This window comes from Trifolium pratense, linkage group LG3 (assembly GCF_020283565.1).
Source record: "Trifolium pratense cultivar HEN17-A07 linkage group LG3, ARS_RC_1.1, whole genome shotgun sequence".
In the NCBI taxonomy this organism is placed as follows: Eukaryota; Viridiplantae; Streptophyta; class Magnoliopsida; order Fabales; family Fabaceae; genus Trifolium; species Trifolium pratense.
In genome coordinates, this window is record NC_060061.1 from 52578865 (window position 1) to 52596940 (window position 18076).

At 34.3% G+C, this 18076-nt stretch overlaps 2 protein-coding genes across 7 annotated transcripts; one reads left to right on the plus strand and one right to left on the minus strand.

The window, feature by feature from the left end:
• Window positions 1-3002: 3002 nt before the first annotated feature.
• On the minus strand, window positions 3003-12068 carry LOC123915806. Of its 3 annotated transcripts, none has more exons than XM_045967052.1 (12): window positions 11821-12068; window positions 10515-10613; window positions 9879-10022; window positions 8435-9343; window positions 7887-7974; window positions 7715-7797; window positions 6093-7314; window positions 5709-5998; window positions 4420-4526; window positions 4083-4233; window positions 3504-3656; window positions 3003-3308 (listed from the first exon to the last, which is right to left on the minus strand). In XM_045967052.1, exons 1-12 carry the CDS (start codon window positions 11857-11859, stop codon window positions 3174-3176), a joined length of 3420 nt encoding a protein of 1139 aa, XP_045823008.1. In that variant the 5' UTR covers window positions 11860-12068; the 3' UTR covers window positions 3003-3173. The 3 variants fall into 3 exon arrangements, with proteins under 3 accessions (XP_045823008.1, XP_045823009.1, XP_045823010.1); XM_045967053.1 differs by having other exon boundaries at window positions 6093-7307; window positions 7720-7797; window positions 11821-11987; XM_045967054.1 differs by lacking the exon at window positions 11821-12068 and adding an exon at window positions 11430-11623.
• Window positions 12069-12709: 641 nt separating this feature from the next.
• LOC123914079 (nuclear intron maturase 4, mitochondrial-like) lies at window positions 12710-18075 on the plus strand. Of its 4 annotated transcripts, XM_045965061.1 has the most exons (5): window positions 12710-15364; window positions 15489-15595; window positions 15753-15883; window positions 16420-16578; window positions 17210-17988. In XM_045965061.1, the coding sequence occupies exon 1, from the start codon at window positions 12805-12807 to the stop codon at window positions 15196-15198; it is 2394 nt and encodes a 797-aa protein (XP_045821017.1). In that variant the 5' UTR covers window positions 12710-12804; the 3' UTR covers window positions 15199-15364; window positions 15489-15595; window positions 15753-15883; window positions 16420-16578; window positions 17210-17988. The 4 variants fall into 4 exon arrangements, with proteins under 4 accessions (XP_045821017.1, XP_045821018.1, XP_045821019.1 ...); XM_045965062.1 differs by lacking the exon at window positions 15489-15595 and having other exon boundaries at window positions 17210-18075; XM_045965063.1 differs by lacking the exon at window positions 16420-16578 and having other exon boundaries at window positions 17210-18049.
• Window position 18076: the final 1 nt, after the last annotated feature.

The following is an 18076-nucleotide window of genomic DNA, read 5'->3' on the forward strand; positions in this document are numbered from 1 at the left end:
CATGCATTTAATTTATTAATTTTATATAGTAAGTGAGTTGAAGAGCAAATTTGATTATTAGTAAAAATAAATTGAGTGCAAAAAATCACACGTTGAATAAAAAACTACAAATTATAACTTTAACTTTCATCAACAATAACTCAATAAGGAGTATATATGTTGCTTTAGGAAAGGTGAAATTGGTGATTGAACTAATAATAATGAGTATTTTGCTTTTTATAAGAAACAATTTACTTTTTAGATTTATTGAATATAATTGGTAAGTATTTTTTTATTTTTTTTGGTAAAAAGAAGGAAGTATTTTTATATACAACAACCATGCATGAATTTCATTTCATAAATGATGTTTGCTGCAAAATGTTGTTAACTTGTTATGGTATCCTTTTCATAGTAAATAATAAATAAATTGTTATGGTATTTCCTTTTCATAATAAATAATAAAAGGGTCTCAGTTGTAACCCTACTACAATAGGACCACACACATGTTAAACTTTGGAAAATGTTATTCCAACACAATTTTCAAACAAAAATATAATAAATATACATTTTTTATTTTTTAATATTATTTGCATGCATCGATTTCTGTGCATGTGAGTGATAAAAAGGTGTGTCAATTTTGTGTTTTCAAATTTTGTGTTTAGATAACACTCCTCTTAAACCTTACTCCCTCCGTCCCAAAAAGAATGACCCAGTTGACCGAAACACGCATGCCAATGCATAACTTTGGCGACTAATATCTTTAATTGTATAATAGTAAAAATTATAAAAAATTGATATTTTGAAAATACTCATCGAGACGAATCTAACAACATCTTATATGTTAATATTTATTTTTATTTATTAGTAGAAAAATATGGTCAAAACAATATATATGAATAGTGCATATATTCAAAATGGGTCATTCTTTTTGGGACGGAGGGAGTAAGTCAATTATTTCCATAAAATATTAGTTGTATTTCTATATGAAATTTCTCTAAATACAGTATCAAGTATGCTTTTTGTTGTGGCTAGAAATGGCTTATTTCTTCTTTTGTGGTTGTATGATAAATACGTAACAGTTAGATCAATCTTTCGCACTTTGTGTTGTACTCTATCCAAAAATAAATTATACTTTTGCCCATAAATTTTTTAATTTTCAACATATATGCTTTTGCCCATAAACCACTTTAATTTTCAACATATACTTTTGCCCATAAATTTTTTAAAATTATCCCATCAAAATTTAACAGCGAATAATTTTATTTAACTCTATCCAAAAATAAATTATAAGTAAAAAGAATTCAATGGAAGAATTTGAATTGCCTATAATTCAATTTCCTTAGAATTTCCCATTACCACATTCTAATACACTGATATAGAACATGAATTTGACACAATTAGTTTTGAAGAAATTCATAACAAAACCCTAAATAAAAATCATACCACAAATATAGAATTTAGGAAAAACTATCTCATGAGTCATTTATCCTATTTATCGATTCATCGTTTATTTTTTTTCCCAAATTAGTCATTATTATCTTTATAAATGAGCACATATTAATCATTTATCTTATTTATTTGTAACATAATAAAGGGTTTGAAACATGAACGCACGTAAATGGTTTGAAACATTTTACTAAACTTAAAAAAAATAAATCAAGTTTAATAATTAGAGTTTAATGAGAATTTGATATTTCAATTTTACAGTTTAAAAGAAAATTGAAGCAAACAAAAACCAACAAAAATACATAATCATGCAATTTTAAGGTGTATTTGAGTTTACTTTATTATAAATTAGGGAAGAAGATGATGAAGTTCAAATCTTTTATGTATGTCTCTTTATATTTATTTTTTTTTAGTCAAGAAGCTTAATGACTAGAATTTCACATTTTAAAGTGAATAAGTGGGAGTACTGAGATTCGAACCTCGATCACTGCAATAACATGCAATATCCCTACCAACTGAGCTATGCTTACGGAAACATGTCTCTTTATATTTTATTTAAGTTATTTTTACAAATTACTCTAATAAAAAAAAATATATATAGATTCATCATTTTATAAAACTGAATAAAAAAAACTTTTATTTGAGATGCTGTTATGGCTCTTCATGCCTCGTATGGATGGTGGCATTTAGGGTGTGTTTGGCTCTTCACCATTGTAGTTGAATTATCTGTGGGGTATCCATCAATATCATATGGCCTGGTTCATGAACTAGTCTCATTGTCTCAAGTGGGGTTAACTTTGTTGAATACTACTTTCTTTTTTGTCAACATTTCTTTTAAAATTATTTTTTAAAATTAGTTTTAAAGGACATGCACATTAAGTATATAACAATTTTACATGAATAATAAAAATTTACTAATTTGTCAGATCATTCAATTCTTGAAATTACTTGTGACATAGAAGAATAGTGGTTTTTTATTGGATCTTTGTAAAACTATTTCATGTAATCCGTCAAATCATTCCACTACACCCCACTCTAATAATATAATGTGGAGGAATAATTGATTCTTATTAGACGTTCGTATAAATATATTTAAATATTTGACAGCGATGTAGCTTGTACATTAAATTCTTTATAACACAAATATTGAGTTGTGTTATTACCTAATTTCACTACTTTATTAACTACGAATGTATGTTGTTAACCATTTTTTTATTTATCATATTTCTTTAATGACTTTGACTACTTCATTAAAAAAATGCAAATAAAGAAATGTAATATGAGAGGGGCTGAAATCCTCCAAACTAGGATGTCACATTTCTAAAAATATTGAACATGTTTTAATCCCTAAATCATCATCAAGTCCTTTAGTGTTTTTCCCATTTTGTTGTTGCTGGATGAACAAAAACAATAAGCATATGAGGAACACATTTTAGTTACATTGCCCATGGTTGTAATTGAGAATGGTGAATCGTGCATAATTCCTTGCACTTAACAATTGATTGCTCATTTTCTTAGTTTGTTTATAGCTTTGATTGAAACAAATAGCATTGCAAACATTTTATCAAAGCATGATATGAACTGAATATCATTATTATACATTGTAAATAAAAATTATTTCAATTGTCTGGTTGAAATTTGAAAATGTACATATCTATATCTAGTAGTACAGTATATAACATACAGTTATGTGAACTAAATAAATAATGTTTACAATACATAGTTATCATTAATTAATGGCTAAAAAATTATATTTCTTCACTCATATCAAAAGAATTTGGAACTTCAGGGACTTGAACAAATGGCAGTGAAAAGCTATTCTTTTCTTCCGTGAATGGAAGTAGATTTCCTGAATATAAGCTTTTAATTATCCAGCTAGAAGTCTGCAAAAAAAAGAAGAAAAGAAGAATCAATGGACTTCAGAAATAAGCACACTATCATGTAGAGAGAATAATCCTATGTTTAAAAAATAATTAAGCCTTAATTATATTTAAGAAGGCCTCATTCACATATGAGAGGTTCTTTATAAATAGCAGAAGGCTTAAAATTGAGCAACAAAATATGTAGGTACTACTTACCATGATAGGAATATCCCGTTCCAAAGCACAGGACTTCAGGTGTCGTGATATTGTAGCCTTTTCTTCAACTACAATGGCGCCCATCAAAGTCCTTTCTTCATCGGTGCTCCGAACTAACCATTGAAGAGTTTTGAACGCCCGTCCACCTCCATGCTGCAAACATGAAGAAGAAAAAAACAGAAAAGGGAGAGAGGACGTAAGTTCAGACTGTACAATGTTGAAGAGATATTACATTAAAGTAGGATTAGTATGATCAGTGATATACAGTATATACGCTAAGGTAAGGTGTGTTTGGGAGTTTTAAGGTCAGAGAAATGAAGGGTTATAAGTAATAATTTATTTTATTTATTAGTAGAATGGAAATACATTATCCTCCAAAACCTTCTAAATCATCTCATAATTCATTTTGAGTTCCCCTGAATTTGGAGGATTTAGGAGGATAATTTTTCTCCATATTACTAATTTATTAGTCAGAATCCACTCCTCTCTTTCCCTTCCCTCCAAACTTCTAATTCTAAACACACATCAAGGGAAAATTCAAAGATAACTACAGAAAAGAAAGGATGGAAAATATCTTACCTTGATGATACATGCAAATTTGGTGCAAAAACTATGCTTCCCATGAAGCATAATGCCTACTCTTTCAAATATATGATTTTGGTTTCTGTGATGAATTGCCTTCCCGATTCTGGTCCACTTCATGTCATCTCGATTTGGAAGAATCATGTATCTAAGAAAAAGAAACCGGAATCATGAAACAATGGAAAGGGGTTTTGAAGATCTCCTTGAAGACAAGTATCGTTAAAGTATGACATACATTACATAATGTTAATATTGCCATAGATTAAAGAAACAATGTAACAGAAAATTTTCAGGTGAAAATGTCAATTTATGGAGAAGTGGGAACACAACTTACTTTTCAGGTGGCAAAATAGTTCCAGATGCAAGACAATCAGTAAGCCAGTCAACTTTTAGTATTGAGGCACCAACAGCACAACCGTACAAGAATTTAGTGCTTTGCAGCTGAAGAAAACAACAGACAGCATTATATTATGAGTTGAAAATGCATTCCTTATATGACAAGAACATTATAACAAGTTCTGCACAAAATGTAATCCTTATTTGAGTTAACACTTGACAGCATAAGCTTTTGGGTCAAATGTTTGTTTGAAATTTATTCAAAACAAAGCTTCACCACCAAAAGAAATTATAAGACATTGAGACTACTGGGACTATAACCACAGCATATGCTTCTTCAAGACACCAGTTGGCAGATGAATCAATTACTAACTGAGGCACTACCTACCTACAAATTGCTTTGAGAATCTTATTTGCAAGTTCAGAATAATAGATAATCTACTCACTAGTGTGAAAGGAAGTGTTGAGTATTATTTTAGGGAGAATATTTCCCTGCAGATTTACTACTTCATTCTCCTTTATTGAGAAATTTTTTCTCAATTATTCTCCTTAACTAGCATAAGCCCATAATGTGTGTAAATTGTCAAAAAGCTTCTATTAAAAAGTAGTCTAGGGTTGAATCCGTATCACCCCCATTGATAATAATAAAGAAAAAGACAAATTTCAGACAACATAGAATAGTCCAATGTATTTTTCTGCTTCAAATCCAGAGGACTCTTGCATAAGAAAATGTGTTAGATATAAATCCATTTGTGTAACTCTTTCATAGTTCACTACATTTCTTCCTCTCATTGAAAAACTGCAACTTCATGGTGAAGACAGAAGTGAAAGGTTTCAGTACTAGAAAAGAAACCTGTCTAATTGTTGTCAATACTTTCTTTGCGTTCTGTTTTCAGTTAATTTTAGTTTTCAATTAGCATGACCATTTTGTAACTGTGTCAATTTGGAGATTGTATCTTCTTACATAATGCAATGCCATCACCATCTTAATTGCCATCTCAATCACATTAGAAATTACTTAATAATTGTATATCAATGACATACTTCGTGAATCATTGAATATTTTGAAATTGAGGAACTGTGCAGAGTGCAGACCATACTTGTCGTGAATTGCAACTTAATTTTTTATATGAATCCTCAGTGGCATAAAGTGGGATAGAATGTATTAACAAACATAAAGAGAGGGAAATAAAAGGCAAAGTGATAGACAGATAAACAGTTATAAGAGGTTTTATGCTTGAGTATTAAGAAAAGGGACGAAAGGTTACATTGATCATGAGAACAAACCTTTCTTTTACATAGAATAATAGGAAGCTGCGAGCAAGATAAGGTTGAACTTCTTTTTCCCTTTGAATTGGGTGGAGAGGGAATATCATAAAGAATCACCCCACCAGAATTCCTTATAAGTGCTTCCAGGTCCCTTTCCTTGTAACTAGATAATCCAGTGAGGAGGAACTCTCTGCCTTGAAATATCAATTCACTCACGGCACTTCTGCAAGTCAAAGAATGTTTTGTACGAGGTGCAGAAGTGGTCAATGACTTAGAAACCCGTTGCCTTTTTGCTCTAATAGATGAACCTACATTATTGCAGCAAAAACCAAGTAATTTCTACAACACGTAATTCATAAAACTGAAAGATACATCAAACAACAGAACTAAATACATACATACCTCTTTTATGTGAAGATTCCAACTTTGACAATTTCCTTTTCTGATGAAGCTCTTCCACTTTATCTGAGAAATGTACTTGCTTTCTGACTCTAACATGTCCATCAGGGAATTTATTGCATTCAACTTGTACCTTACAAAGAGTATTGCTCTCTTGATGCTGAACAAAAGTTTCCGGTACTCCATATTGGTTTATATTTTTCTCTATACTGATAACATTTACAGCAGTTTTAGGGCCCAGCAAGCGGTGGCGTGTCCTATGGTTTAGATTAATAGGTGACCTCTTCTCTTGTGTCTGTTCTGAGGCTTTTAACTCATCACTCTTGTCATCAGTTATTTGTATAATTGACTTTTGATCAATCAAATGTCGACGATTCACTTCATTTCTGTTTTCATCTTCATGCTTGGATGCAGAGGGAGACTCTGAAACCCTTGTGCCTAAAGATGCATCAGCAACACCAATACTTTGATGTGGTGTCAAATTACAGTTTTGGTTAACATCTTGGTTTGGTAAAATCATGCTATAAGTCTTAAGAGAAGTAAGCTCGACCCTGGTTAACTTGTCAGACATTTGTTCAACCATCTCTGTTGCAGTAATTGGAGTATCTTTCCCATCTAGTGTAGATTTGATTCTCTCATCTCTACAGTCCAATGTAGTATTCTTATCTGAGATCTTTTCACAATTGTCCACCTCAAAGTCAGAGATTAACGGGGGAAAAGACTCGGTACCGTTTTCTTTGCCAATATGAGTTTCGTAATTGTCATGTTCTGAAGCAAAGCTACATGGAACAACTGAACAAAGGGGGTCAATCAATGATAGACTAGAACATCCGACCATATCTTGAGAATGCAACACACCCTCATCAGGTTTGTTGTGTGAACCTTCACAATGCATACTTAGCTGAGAACTAATGGCACGCTTAGGATCATGCTTCAGCACACATGAGCTCTCATCTGGAACAATATCTGCAGATTCTGTAAGAAAGCTCGTCTCTCTGACACACTTGGGATCATGTTTCAGCACACGTGATCTCTCATCTAGAACAATATCTGCAGATTCTGTGAGAAAGCTTGTCTCTCTGACACACTTGGGATCATGTTTCAGTAGACATGAGTTCTCATTTGAAACAATATCTGCAGATTCTGAAAGAAAGCTTGTCTCCTTGACATGAAACTTTGGAATCCTTTTTGCATTGTTCTGGTTCAATGAAGATGAATCTAATTCCTTCCAAGAGGGAGACGGAAATTAAAACCAGACAAGAATATGAGCAAAGTATGAAGATGCTGAAATCCATGATAGTAGAATATACAGATGCACGACAAAGATAAATAGTCTGATAAGGGAATGCAAATTTATATAGAGAATTGAACATACTCAAGTGATCAAATGGAGGGACAGTGTGCAAAATGTAAAAAAATAATAATAAAATGGGTAGGCTCTTGGCAGGAGAAAAAAATGATTTGACGAAAATTTTCCACCAAACAAAAAAGTTCATCTATCATATAAGACAAATTAGCATTTATATATAATGCACAAACAAATAAGCAATTGATAAACGACCAAGGCATTTTTTAAACTGTTCATTAACAGCTTGAAAAACAGGATACGAAAAGAAAATGCCAACCTTACATGTCCAACCCCCTAACCAGCGGCTTCTAAATCTTTCTGGAGCTAGGTAAGTTGCCCAGTTCTCATTTCTCTCTTCTTCTGAATAATGTAACATCATAAATTACATAAGCTTTAATAAATAGGAAGAAGAAGGGAATAAAAAATCCGGGAAAGTACTTAAAACTCACTGAAATTTTCAGAAGCCTGAAAAGGTGAAGAGTTGACACTATTTTGTGTCTTGATTGAAGTAAGATCAGCCATAGCCAAACCATCTGTCTGGAAAGTGAAAATTAATGTAGCATCAATTACTTTAAGACCAAAAAAAAGAAAGAAAATCCAGTATTACTGGTGAGATGCTCAATGCCAATCAAAAAGAACTGAATAAGACAGACAGAATGAGAATGCTAATTATTTTTTCATTTTTATTGTACTTGCAAAGCCTATGTCAAAGAAATACAAGTATAAAAATCATTCATATATCAGCGCCTAATAGAATCAAAGCCTACACTACACAATACTAGTCTAGAATTCAATAATTGTGGACGCCATTCTTCTGATCAAAAGTTGAAAGTCAACATCACACAGGTAGTATTGTGCATTTCACACACTTCAAGCCCAAAGGAATATTTTGTGACGTGGAGTTAAAATAAAAGAATAAGACCATTCATATACCTTTACTTAACAGCCTAAGCTAAAACAGATGTTTCTCAAGGGCAAGGTGAAGAAGGTAACTTACTTTGTTGAGGGCTAAATCGTTGGTATTTTTCTCTTTGTATTGATGAGCTGTGGGATAATCGTTCACAAAATGTTTTGGAGTATTAGCACCCAGACCAGGATCATCAGAATGCATCACCCTCTCACCACATAAAGAATGTGGAGGCGAGTCTGTATTTTGCTGCACTTCCGTTTCCACGTTAACTTCTAACTTCTTTTGTTCAGATTTATCATCAAATTTGGTAAGCTGAGATGGAATCTCTCTTTCATCATGTTTATTACTTCCTCCATTATAACTTTCATCACCGGACACACCTTTTGCATGAAATTCAGCTGACTTGCAAACATTTTCTTCAAAGAAAACACCAACAGATAAGCCTATATCTTCATAGGCATCTTCCATAAGGAAATCATTTAAATCAGAAAGAGAATCACTACAGTCAGATTCCACACTTGATGAAAGGAAGCCATCTTCTGACCCCTCAAGACGTGCCTGCTTCACACGAAGTGCAATTTCAAGTACAGCGCTACTCAATGTTTCTGATACTGACTCCGTCTTCACTAAATCATGAATGACCAATGCCTCAGATGCTGCAATAGAAAGTTCAACTGCAACGCTGATATCATCACTTTTGAAACATTCGACTTTGGGTTTTTCTTTCTGTTGTCTAACAGAACCAATTGTATCAACGGGAGATTTTAAAGAATCTTTTTTTGTTGTTTCTGGAATGTATGCTGCCATCACATCTTGTTCACAGGCATGGTCACCCATCACGGAATGCATGTTCTCTCTCAAATCAACGGAAGTTTGAGCAGGTTGCAACGTTAAAGCTTTACTTGGTGCAGCTGCATGATGAGATTGATACAAATCTTGGGTTGGGCAAAAGAGTGAATCAACATCTGAAGAAAGATGCAAACTAAACTGAAACACCTGCTTCAGCAAAATATAGAGGTCAAATAAACCGTAAGTCATGAAAATACATGTAGTTTACATGTTTCTGGGAAATAAAATATATAAACACAATTCACAAGGATAGAAACACCTAAAATAATTCAAATGTGTGCTAGTGTAGGTCATTGGGCATAGAAACACCTAAAATAGAGTAGTTGAAAAAAAGCACTGGAGTAATCTTATAAATGTAGTTTCTTCATCATTTCAAGTTCATGCTCATTACAAGTGATCAGTCCGTATACAACAATTTGTATAGTAATCAGTTGGCTTTTGGAAAATATTTTAAAATTAAAATAGTTTGTTTCAGTAAATAATACTATGGCAGGATAAACAGATTTGAAAAAGGGAAGGGGAAAAAAAAAGATAAACTGTGTTGACCACTGTAACCAATTAAAAATAAATTTGAAGCTTCCCAATTATATTATTTGGTGAATCTTATGTAATTGGTTCATGTATTAACATTACAAAGGTTACACTTGAACTTTTTATTTAAAAGCAGTATTTTAAAACTTACATTTCCAGGAGATGGAGCAACACTAAGAGATGAACTATCACCTCCAGATAAGAATAAATGGCAACTCTTGTATCCACCTTCTTCCCTTGATAATACATTAAAGTCTTTGACATTAATACCTTTTTCTGGAGAAGGTGCCAGATCCTTGTTCATTTCAAATAAGAGAATGTATCAGCAAAAAATGTGACTAATATAACAATCCCAGGGGACTATCAGAATTGAATGATAAACTAAAATGTAACGGGTATAAATCGAATCGAATTAATACAAACACGACATGTTTTAAATAAGAAGAAAAAAGTAGTACTATACTATTTGCAATCCATTAGCATGACTGTACCACTACTATACCCAAGTAAAGACAGATTCCATACTAAAGAATAAAAAGAATTTAGAAATATGAAACCAATCATCAACATTCATACTGTAAACAAAAAAACAAGTTTTAAATAAAAACATTTCAAACCAACATGTTAACACAGAAGAAAACAGAACAGTAAATTTAGAATCAAGCAAAACTAGGAAACAGACAAGAGGTTCAATCCTTCGCCAGGCAACTCTATCCCATTTCCTTCTTTAACATAGCCATACAAATAAAAATACTAACGAAGTAAATTTTCAAAGAGAAATTCTAACCTTTTCTGCATGGTTTGAAGGATCTTGAGATTCCTTTACATATTCATTAAATCCATCTGTTCTAAGATTCTGAAGCCAACTTGGTACCCAAGCTACATCCTGCAACCATATGTTCATGTGTCACATAGCCTTCCAAATTGAAAATATAAAAAGTTGAATCAATGAAACAGTCTTTGATGCAACATCGTTAAAAACAAACTAAATTGGTGATTAGTTATCATGTGAGAGATGCTCTCATGAGAAGAATAATTCTTATGCCACCAACGTAACCGAACACTGAAGATTAGATTTAAGTAAAAATAATCTTGATCATCCTACGAACACGACTAAGAGGAAGTGTGGATAAACTTCTTCTCAATAAGTAACTTGTGAAGAAAGAATTATTAAAATAACCTTACAATAAGGGCCCGTTTGGATTGGCTTGTTTTTGAGCTTATGCAAATAAGTAAGTTTTTAGGTATTATTATAAGCTTTTCAAGGTAGTTTATGATAAAACAGCTTATAAAGATGCAATTTTTGTCAATGAAAACTTATGAATTAACACAAGTTTATTTATTTGCATAAGCTATTTTCATAAGCTCAAAAATAAACCAAATCGAAACGGGCCCTAAGTATGAGTGTTTAAACAATAGCTTCTAGTATAATTCAAAATTAGCTTCTACATCTCCATTTCTTCAGAAGCACTATCATTCAATTTCCCAAAAAAACATTAGCAGCTTATAATAACATTTCCCTAAGTAAAGAATCATAATTTATTTTTTTTGAAGACTCGGATATCCGACCCCAAGGACCAACTAATCCGAGGGCCACCACCACACCGTCCACTTATGGGGGCGCTCATTTAAAGCCAGATTTTAACTCTATATGGACTGGCTCAACACAAAAAGTGGCACCGGGAGGATTCAAACATGATACCTCGAGAGAAAATTGTGTAAGCTATAAACTAATCCAAACTGATTAACTGAATCCAATAATTTTGTCCCAATCAGCAAAATTGCAAGAAACTGCTGGCAATGCAGCCTATGCACGACAATTGTGGTTGTTGCCGAGATTCCAAATTCCAATTGAAACTCACTAATATAATTTTAAATATCTTTACTTCACTGAGTCAAAAAAAAAAAAACTTTACTTCACTAACAGACGCATACAAATAAAAATCGGTGAAATGAAAAGAGAATAAAAAAAAGCAGCGGAAAATTATAATCGATCGGAGTGGATCCTAATTCCTACATGACATCGAAACTCAGAAAACATGAAATCAAAAAGCATGGTGGACATAAAGGAAAAAAGATGGAAGAAACGTAACCTCGGAGAAGTTAGGTTGACGAAGAGTTTGGGTGGCCATGAAATCTAATCGAAGAATCTTGTACAAGTTAAGAGGTTTCTCTCGGCAGCATCACTATCAAGTGGAAATGGACACGCGGAATTTGGCGCCAAATGGAATCACCCGCCATTGCGCACACATAGATAGAGGTGTCAAAAAACCCTATTTCATCCTCTCCTTCCCTAAGTCTCTCCTTCTCCAAATCTTGACCATTAGATTAATCTCATGGTAAAAATTTAAAAGTGAATAAAAGCTAGAAAATAATTATGAATAAAATGTCATGTACCCCCGAAATTTTAAAATTCGTTAAATACATTGTGAAATTTGGAAATAGGCTAATATCTCTGAAATCGTAAAATGTCAATCAGATTGCCCCCGGCTTCGTTTACTCCGTCTATTTTATGAGGAAAAAATGGATGAGAAAAAATTGATAAAGAGTATGATGTTGGTGATTGGTGTTTCTTGTCTGGATATTAATCTGATGATTCAGATTGATCTATTGGGTGGTTAGAACCTCTTGATTCTGATTTTGAAAGAAATGATAATGATGATGATTCTGTTGATGATAGTTTTTTTGTTTTGATTCTTGTTATTTACTTTATTATAAGAAGGTTAAATATTCAAACAATATGCTTTTCGGAGCAAACAAAACATGAAGTAATATAATTGACGTTTTACAATTTCGAAAATATTTATCTATTTCCAAATTTCCTGCCATTTCACTCAAATAATTATATTTTCTTTCGATCTCAAACAAGAATTTTGTTACAATGACAAAGTAAAACAAGTTAGAAATTTTTACCGAGGGAGTAAATGGTACTATGACAGTGACAAAGTAAGTTTGTTACAGTGTTCCAAATTCCAGCAGAGTGAAGAGTCGATAGACGAGGGAGGGCGTTGAAATTGAACGAAGCTACGGCAAGAACACAAAACACAGTCACAGAGTCTTGTTCTCAATTCATTTCAATGGCCAAAGTCACCACCACTTCCCATTTTCTCAAATCACTTCACTCACTCTCCTTTTTCAGACTCACCTCTTCACTAGCAACAGAACTCGCCTCATTAATCGAACAAAACTCTTCTCCCGCCAAAACCACTAACCCTAAACCCCAAACTCGTATGCAACTTAAACGATTCCTCGAGCTCCGAATCAAAAAACGAGTCAAATCACAACTCTCTCACCACGACGGTAAATTCCACAACTTAATCCAAAACGTCGTTTCAAATCCCCAAACCCTCTTAGACGCTTACAACATCATCAAAATCAACTCCAACATCGTAACCGTTTCCGCAAATTCCGCTGAAAATAAAGCCGAAGATAACGGAGACGGTTATTTCCTCAATGACGTGGCACAATGCCTTAACGAAGGTAGTTTTGATGTGAATGCGAATACTTATTCGATTTCGACGAGAAAGAAGAAGAAGAGAAGAGGATTTGATGAGAAGGAGGAAGAGATGTTGATGTTGGATTTGGTGCTTCCTAATTTGAAGCTGAGAGTTGTTCAGGAAGCGTTGAGGATTGTTTTAGAAGTGATTTTTAAGCCGAATTTCTTGAAGATTTCGCACGGTTGTCGGAGTGGAAGAGGACGTGTGGCGGCGTTGAAGTATATATGTAAAAGTGTGGTGAGTCCTGATTGGTGGTTTACTTTGCTAGTGGAGAAGAAAATTGATGGATTATTGATGGAGAAGTTGGTTTGTGTAATGGAGGATAGGATTGAGGATGGTTGTTTGTTTGATTTGATTAGGAGTATGTTTGATGCTAGGGTTTTGAATTTTGAGTTTGGTGGTTTTCCTAAGGGAGATGGTTTGCCTCAAGAAGGGATTTTGTCTCCGATTTTGATGAATATTTATCTTGATTTGTTTGATAGTGAGTTTCATAGGTTGTCGATGAAATATGAAGGTGTGCGCGGCGGTGGAGAGGTTATTGATGGTGATAAGCCGAGCTCTGCATTGCGCAGTTGGTTTAGGAGACAGTTGGGTGGTAGTAGTAATGGTGGTGTTGGTGTTGTTGAGAGTTCTGGTGTTAAAGTTTACTGTATTAGGTTTATGGATGAGATTTTTTTCGCGGTTTCTGGTTCTAGGGATTGTGCTGTTAGTTTTAAGTCTGAGATTGAGAATTATTTGAAAGAGTCTTTGATGTTGGATGTTGGGGATCGGACCAATGTGTTGCCTTGTGTAGGGGCTGGTAGCGGTGTTCGGTTTTTGGGGAGCTTGGTAAAGAGGAATGTTGAAGACAGTCCTGCTGTGAAAGCGGTTCACAAGATGAAAGATAAAGTTGAAATGTTTGCCTTGCAGAAGCTTGAGGTTTGGAATTATGGGACGGCTAGAATAGGGAAGAAATGGTTGGGTCATGGTTTGAAGAAAGTGAAAGAATCAGAGATCAAACATTTAGCTGATAGTAGCTCGCTTCTTAGTCAGGTTTCGCGTTTCCGAAAGTCCGGGATGGAAACTGATCATTGGTATAAGCAGTTGTTGAAGATATGGATGCAGGATGTTGGAGTGAAAAATGCCAAAAGTGAAGAAAATGTCTTGTCTAAGTTAGTTGGAGAGCCGGCACTTCCGCAAGAACTAACAGATTCGTTTTACGAGTTTATGAAACAGACAGAGAAGTATATATCTACAGAGGCAGATTCTATTATCAAGCTGCTGCCGAATAATAACAGCTCGACAGAACAGGTAATAGCTAAAACCGAGATCATTGCTCCTGTCTATGCCATAAAAAAGCGTCTCGAGAGGTATGGATTGGCTACACCAGATGGTTTTGCACGATCTGCTAATTTGCTTGTCATGCACGATACTAGTGAAATTATTGACTGGTTTTCGGGGATTGCTTGCCGCTGGCTGAAATGGTACGAGAACTGTGCTAACTTTAATGAGATAAAGCTTTTGATATCTGATCAAGTTAGGAAATCATGCATTCGTACTTTAGCAACAAAGTATCGGATACATGAATCGGAGATAGAAAAACGGTTTGATGAAGAACTTATCAGGCTTCCACCAACACAGGACGCAGAGAAGGAGACAATGAATGAAGAATTGGGTGTTGAAGTTTTTGACAACGACGAGGCGTTAATGTACGGAATCACATATAGTGGTTTGTGTTTGTTGTCTCTGGCAAGAATTGTGACTGAAGCAAGACCGTGTAATTGTTTTGTAGTAGGGTGCTTAGCTTCAGCACCAAGAGTCTATACTCTTCATGTAATGGAAAGACAAAAGTCTCCAAGCTGGAAAACTGGGTTTTCGACCTGCATTCATCCAAGCTTAAATAAACGGCGATTAGGGTTGTGTAAGCAGCATTTGAGGGATTTGTATCTTGGTCATATATCACTTCAGTCCATTGACTTTGGTGCATGGAAGTGATTGTTTTCAGTTTTATGATCAGAAACTTTATCAGGATGGTTTGAACTTTGGTCATCTTGTATTGCTTCATTTCATTGAAGATGAAGGTTCTATTGGAAGCGAGTTGCATTGCAGAGATGGGATTCAATCCTTACTACTTGTTGGCCGATTTTATAAAGGAATAAAGGTGATTCTTCTCGGCCTTTGACTATGAATTTTAAAGTTTTGTTGAATAATTTGTATTTGAGCACTGCTAAATATTATGAGTAGTTTCATAAGAATAGCAAGAATTGATAAGTGTCCTGTTTTAGATAAACAAATCTATTATCTCTGTCTTTGACGGATATCATGCGCGCGACTTGGTCAAATCTACAGATCAGATTACTTTGTGCGTTTCGTTATATGTTGCTTTGTAATAGTAAGTATTATCCTTTGTAGTTTAACTGATTGTGTTATTTTCACCTATTGTAGAAGGCATACAAAAAAAAACTATCTTAGAATTCTAGTGTCAAGCTTTAAAGAATATTGTTGTGATCCCAATTTAAATATAATAACTTTTCTTAATCTTTCGTAAGGGCAAACATGTTACCTTGGAGATCTTGCTGCATATATCAAATTAAGATGGATCATTTGACATGAATAATCACTTGTTTGAGCTGAGGCAGTTGCCCAAGGTGTAAAGTAACATATTGTCATCCTACATCAGGTGAGCATCTTTTCACCATCTTACTATAGGTTTGACTGTGGAGTAACGTGTATATACCCCTCAATTATCTATAACTACTCTTTGTCTATTTAATTTTGTCATTTCTGAAATACCCCTCAATTAATACAAGTTTTATTTTTCATTGATTATATTTATATACATTGAACAAGTTCCATGAAAGATATGTTTTAGAATACACTTATTTTTGTATGAAATCAAGAAAATTACTTACAATTAACCAAATTTATTACTAGTAAGTGTGAAGTTAGTTATTTTTTCTTACAATATACCGGAGGGAATGCCTTTTAAGAGAATCATCTTATAGTTCATAATACTATAAAAACAAATTAATTCAATAAATTTAGTAGATTGTCAAATCATTAGCAATAACCAATAGAGTCATTTAAAAAATACAATCAGCCTAAGCTATTATAAAAAAAGAAATATTAACTCCGTTGGTTATGCTTCCTCTATAATTATGGAAATTGAAAGAATGCTTAATGGTTTTTGGTGGGGTGGTGGTGACCAAAATAAAGGTATCCGTTGGTTGGTGTGGATAGATTGACGTATCCAAAGGCGTTAGGAGGGATGGGTTTCCGAGACTTTCATGCTTTCAATATGGCCATGGTTGCTAAACAAGGATGGCGAATCGTTCAAAACCCGGATTTTTTGGTGGCCAAAGTACTTAAAGCTAGGTACTTCCCTAACTCATCTTTCTTTGATGCTTGTCTTGGATATAATCCTAGTTTTTCTTGGAGAAGTCTTTAGAATGCTAGAAATGTGTTGTTGAAGGAATGTAGGTGGGTAGTTGGGGATGGGAGTAGGGTGAGGGTCATGGAGGATCCGTGGTTACGAGGAAGTGTGGGGCGGTGGATTAGTGCACCACAAAGGGAAGAGGTCTATGGAATGTATGTTAATAATCTTATGGAGGAGGGAGTTAGGAGGTGGGATAGAAATAAACTAGAGGAGTTGTTTTCTAGTGAAGAAGCAAATAAAATCATGTCTATGCCTCTCTTTGAGTCAATTCAAGAAGATAAAGTGGTTTTGTATGGGGATAAGGAGGGTAAATATTCTGTTAAAGCGGGCTATCGTTTAATTATGCATGACAAATGGAATAATATGGAGAGGAGGGGCGATTTATCTTGGTCTGTTTTATGGAATATTAAAGCCCCTCCTAAGACGCGTCATACGTTATGGAGAATTTGCCGTGATTGTTTACCTACGCATGTTCGATTATTACAAAGACATGTAGATTGTGTGCCTAACTGTCCCATGTGTAACGATGGGGCTGAAGATGATTTTCATGTTTATTTCACTTGCCCACAGGTTGTTGATTGTTGGACAGCTGCTGGCCTTTATGATGTTATATATAACAGGTTGTCAAGTTTCAACAATGTTGCAGAATTATTACTTAATATATGCAACCATGAAGATGAAAACACAGCGGGTCGCGTTGCGATGCTTATTTGGTGCATTTGGCAAAATAGGAATGATATGATTTGGAACAACCACAGCAACACAGCGCTGCAGGTCGGGCAGCAGGCCTTTCACGCATGGCAGCAGTGGTTTGACGCGCAGAAATTGCATAATCGCGTGGTGCAACAACCAGCAGAGCAGCAGAGTGTCCGATGGCTCCAGCCACCAGTTGGGTGGATCAAATGTAATATCGACGCGGGAATTCTTCCAAGATATTAGTACCACTTCAGTAGCCAACTGTTTTCGACAAAGTAACAGACTGTTTTTAAGTGCAGAAACTCGTTGTTACAACTCGAATTTTACAACGTTGGAAGGAGAAGGCTTGGCACTTCATATTGCGGTTCATTTTGCTATTAGTCAAGGGTGGGATTATGTTATTTTTGAAGTGATTCCCAATTTTTAGTTACTGCTATTACTTCTAATAATGTTGGGATAAGTTTGTACGGAGACAAGCGAATATGGTTGTTCACTCTCTTGCGAGAGCTGCGATTTATTGGGCTAGTCACCGGTCTTTTGATTTTGTACCTGAATCTCTGATTAATAATGAAATGAGTTAAGGTACTTGATTAAAAAAAAGTTTCAAATTGTTGAATGCATTTTTTCTTAATAGAGTACTTGAACTTCAAAATTCAAACAGATTGTAATGTAACCTCCTTGATCAAACCAACCCACAGATGGGCCGATTTCTAATTCAACCAGTTTAACTAGTCGGTTTAA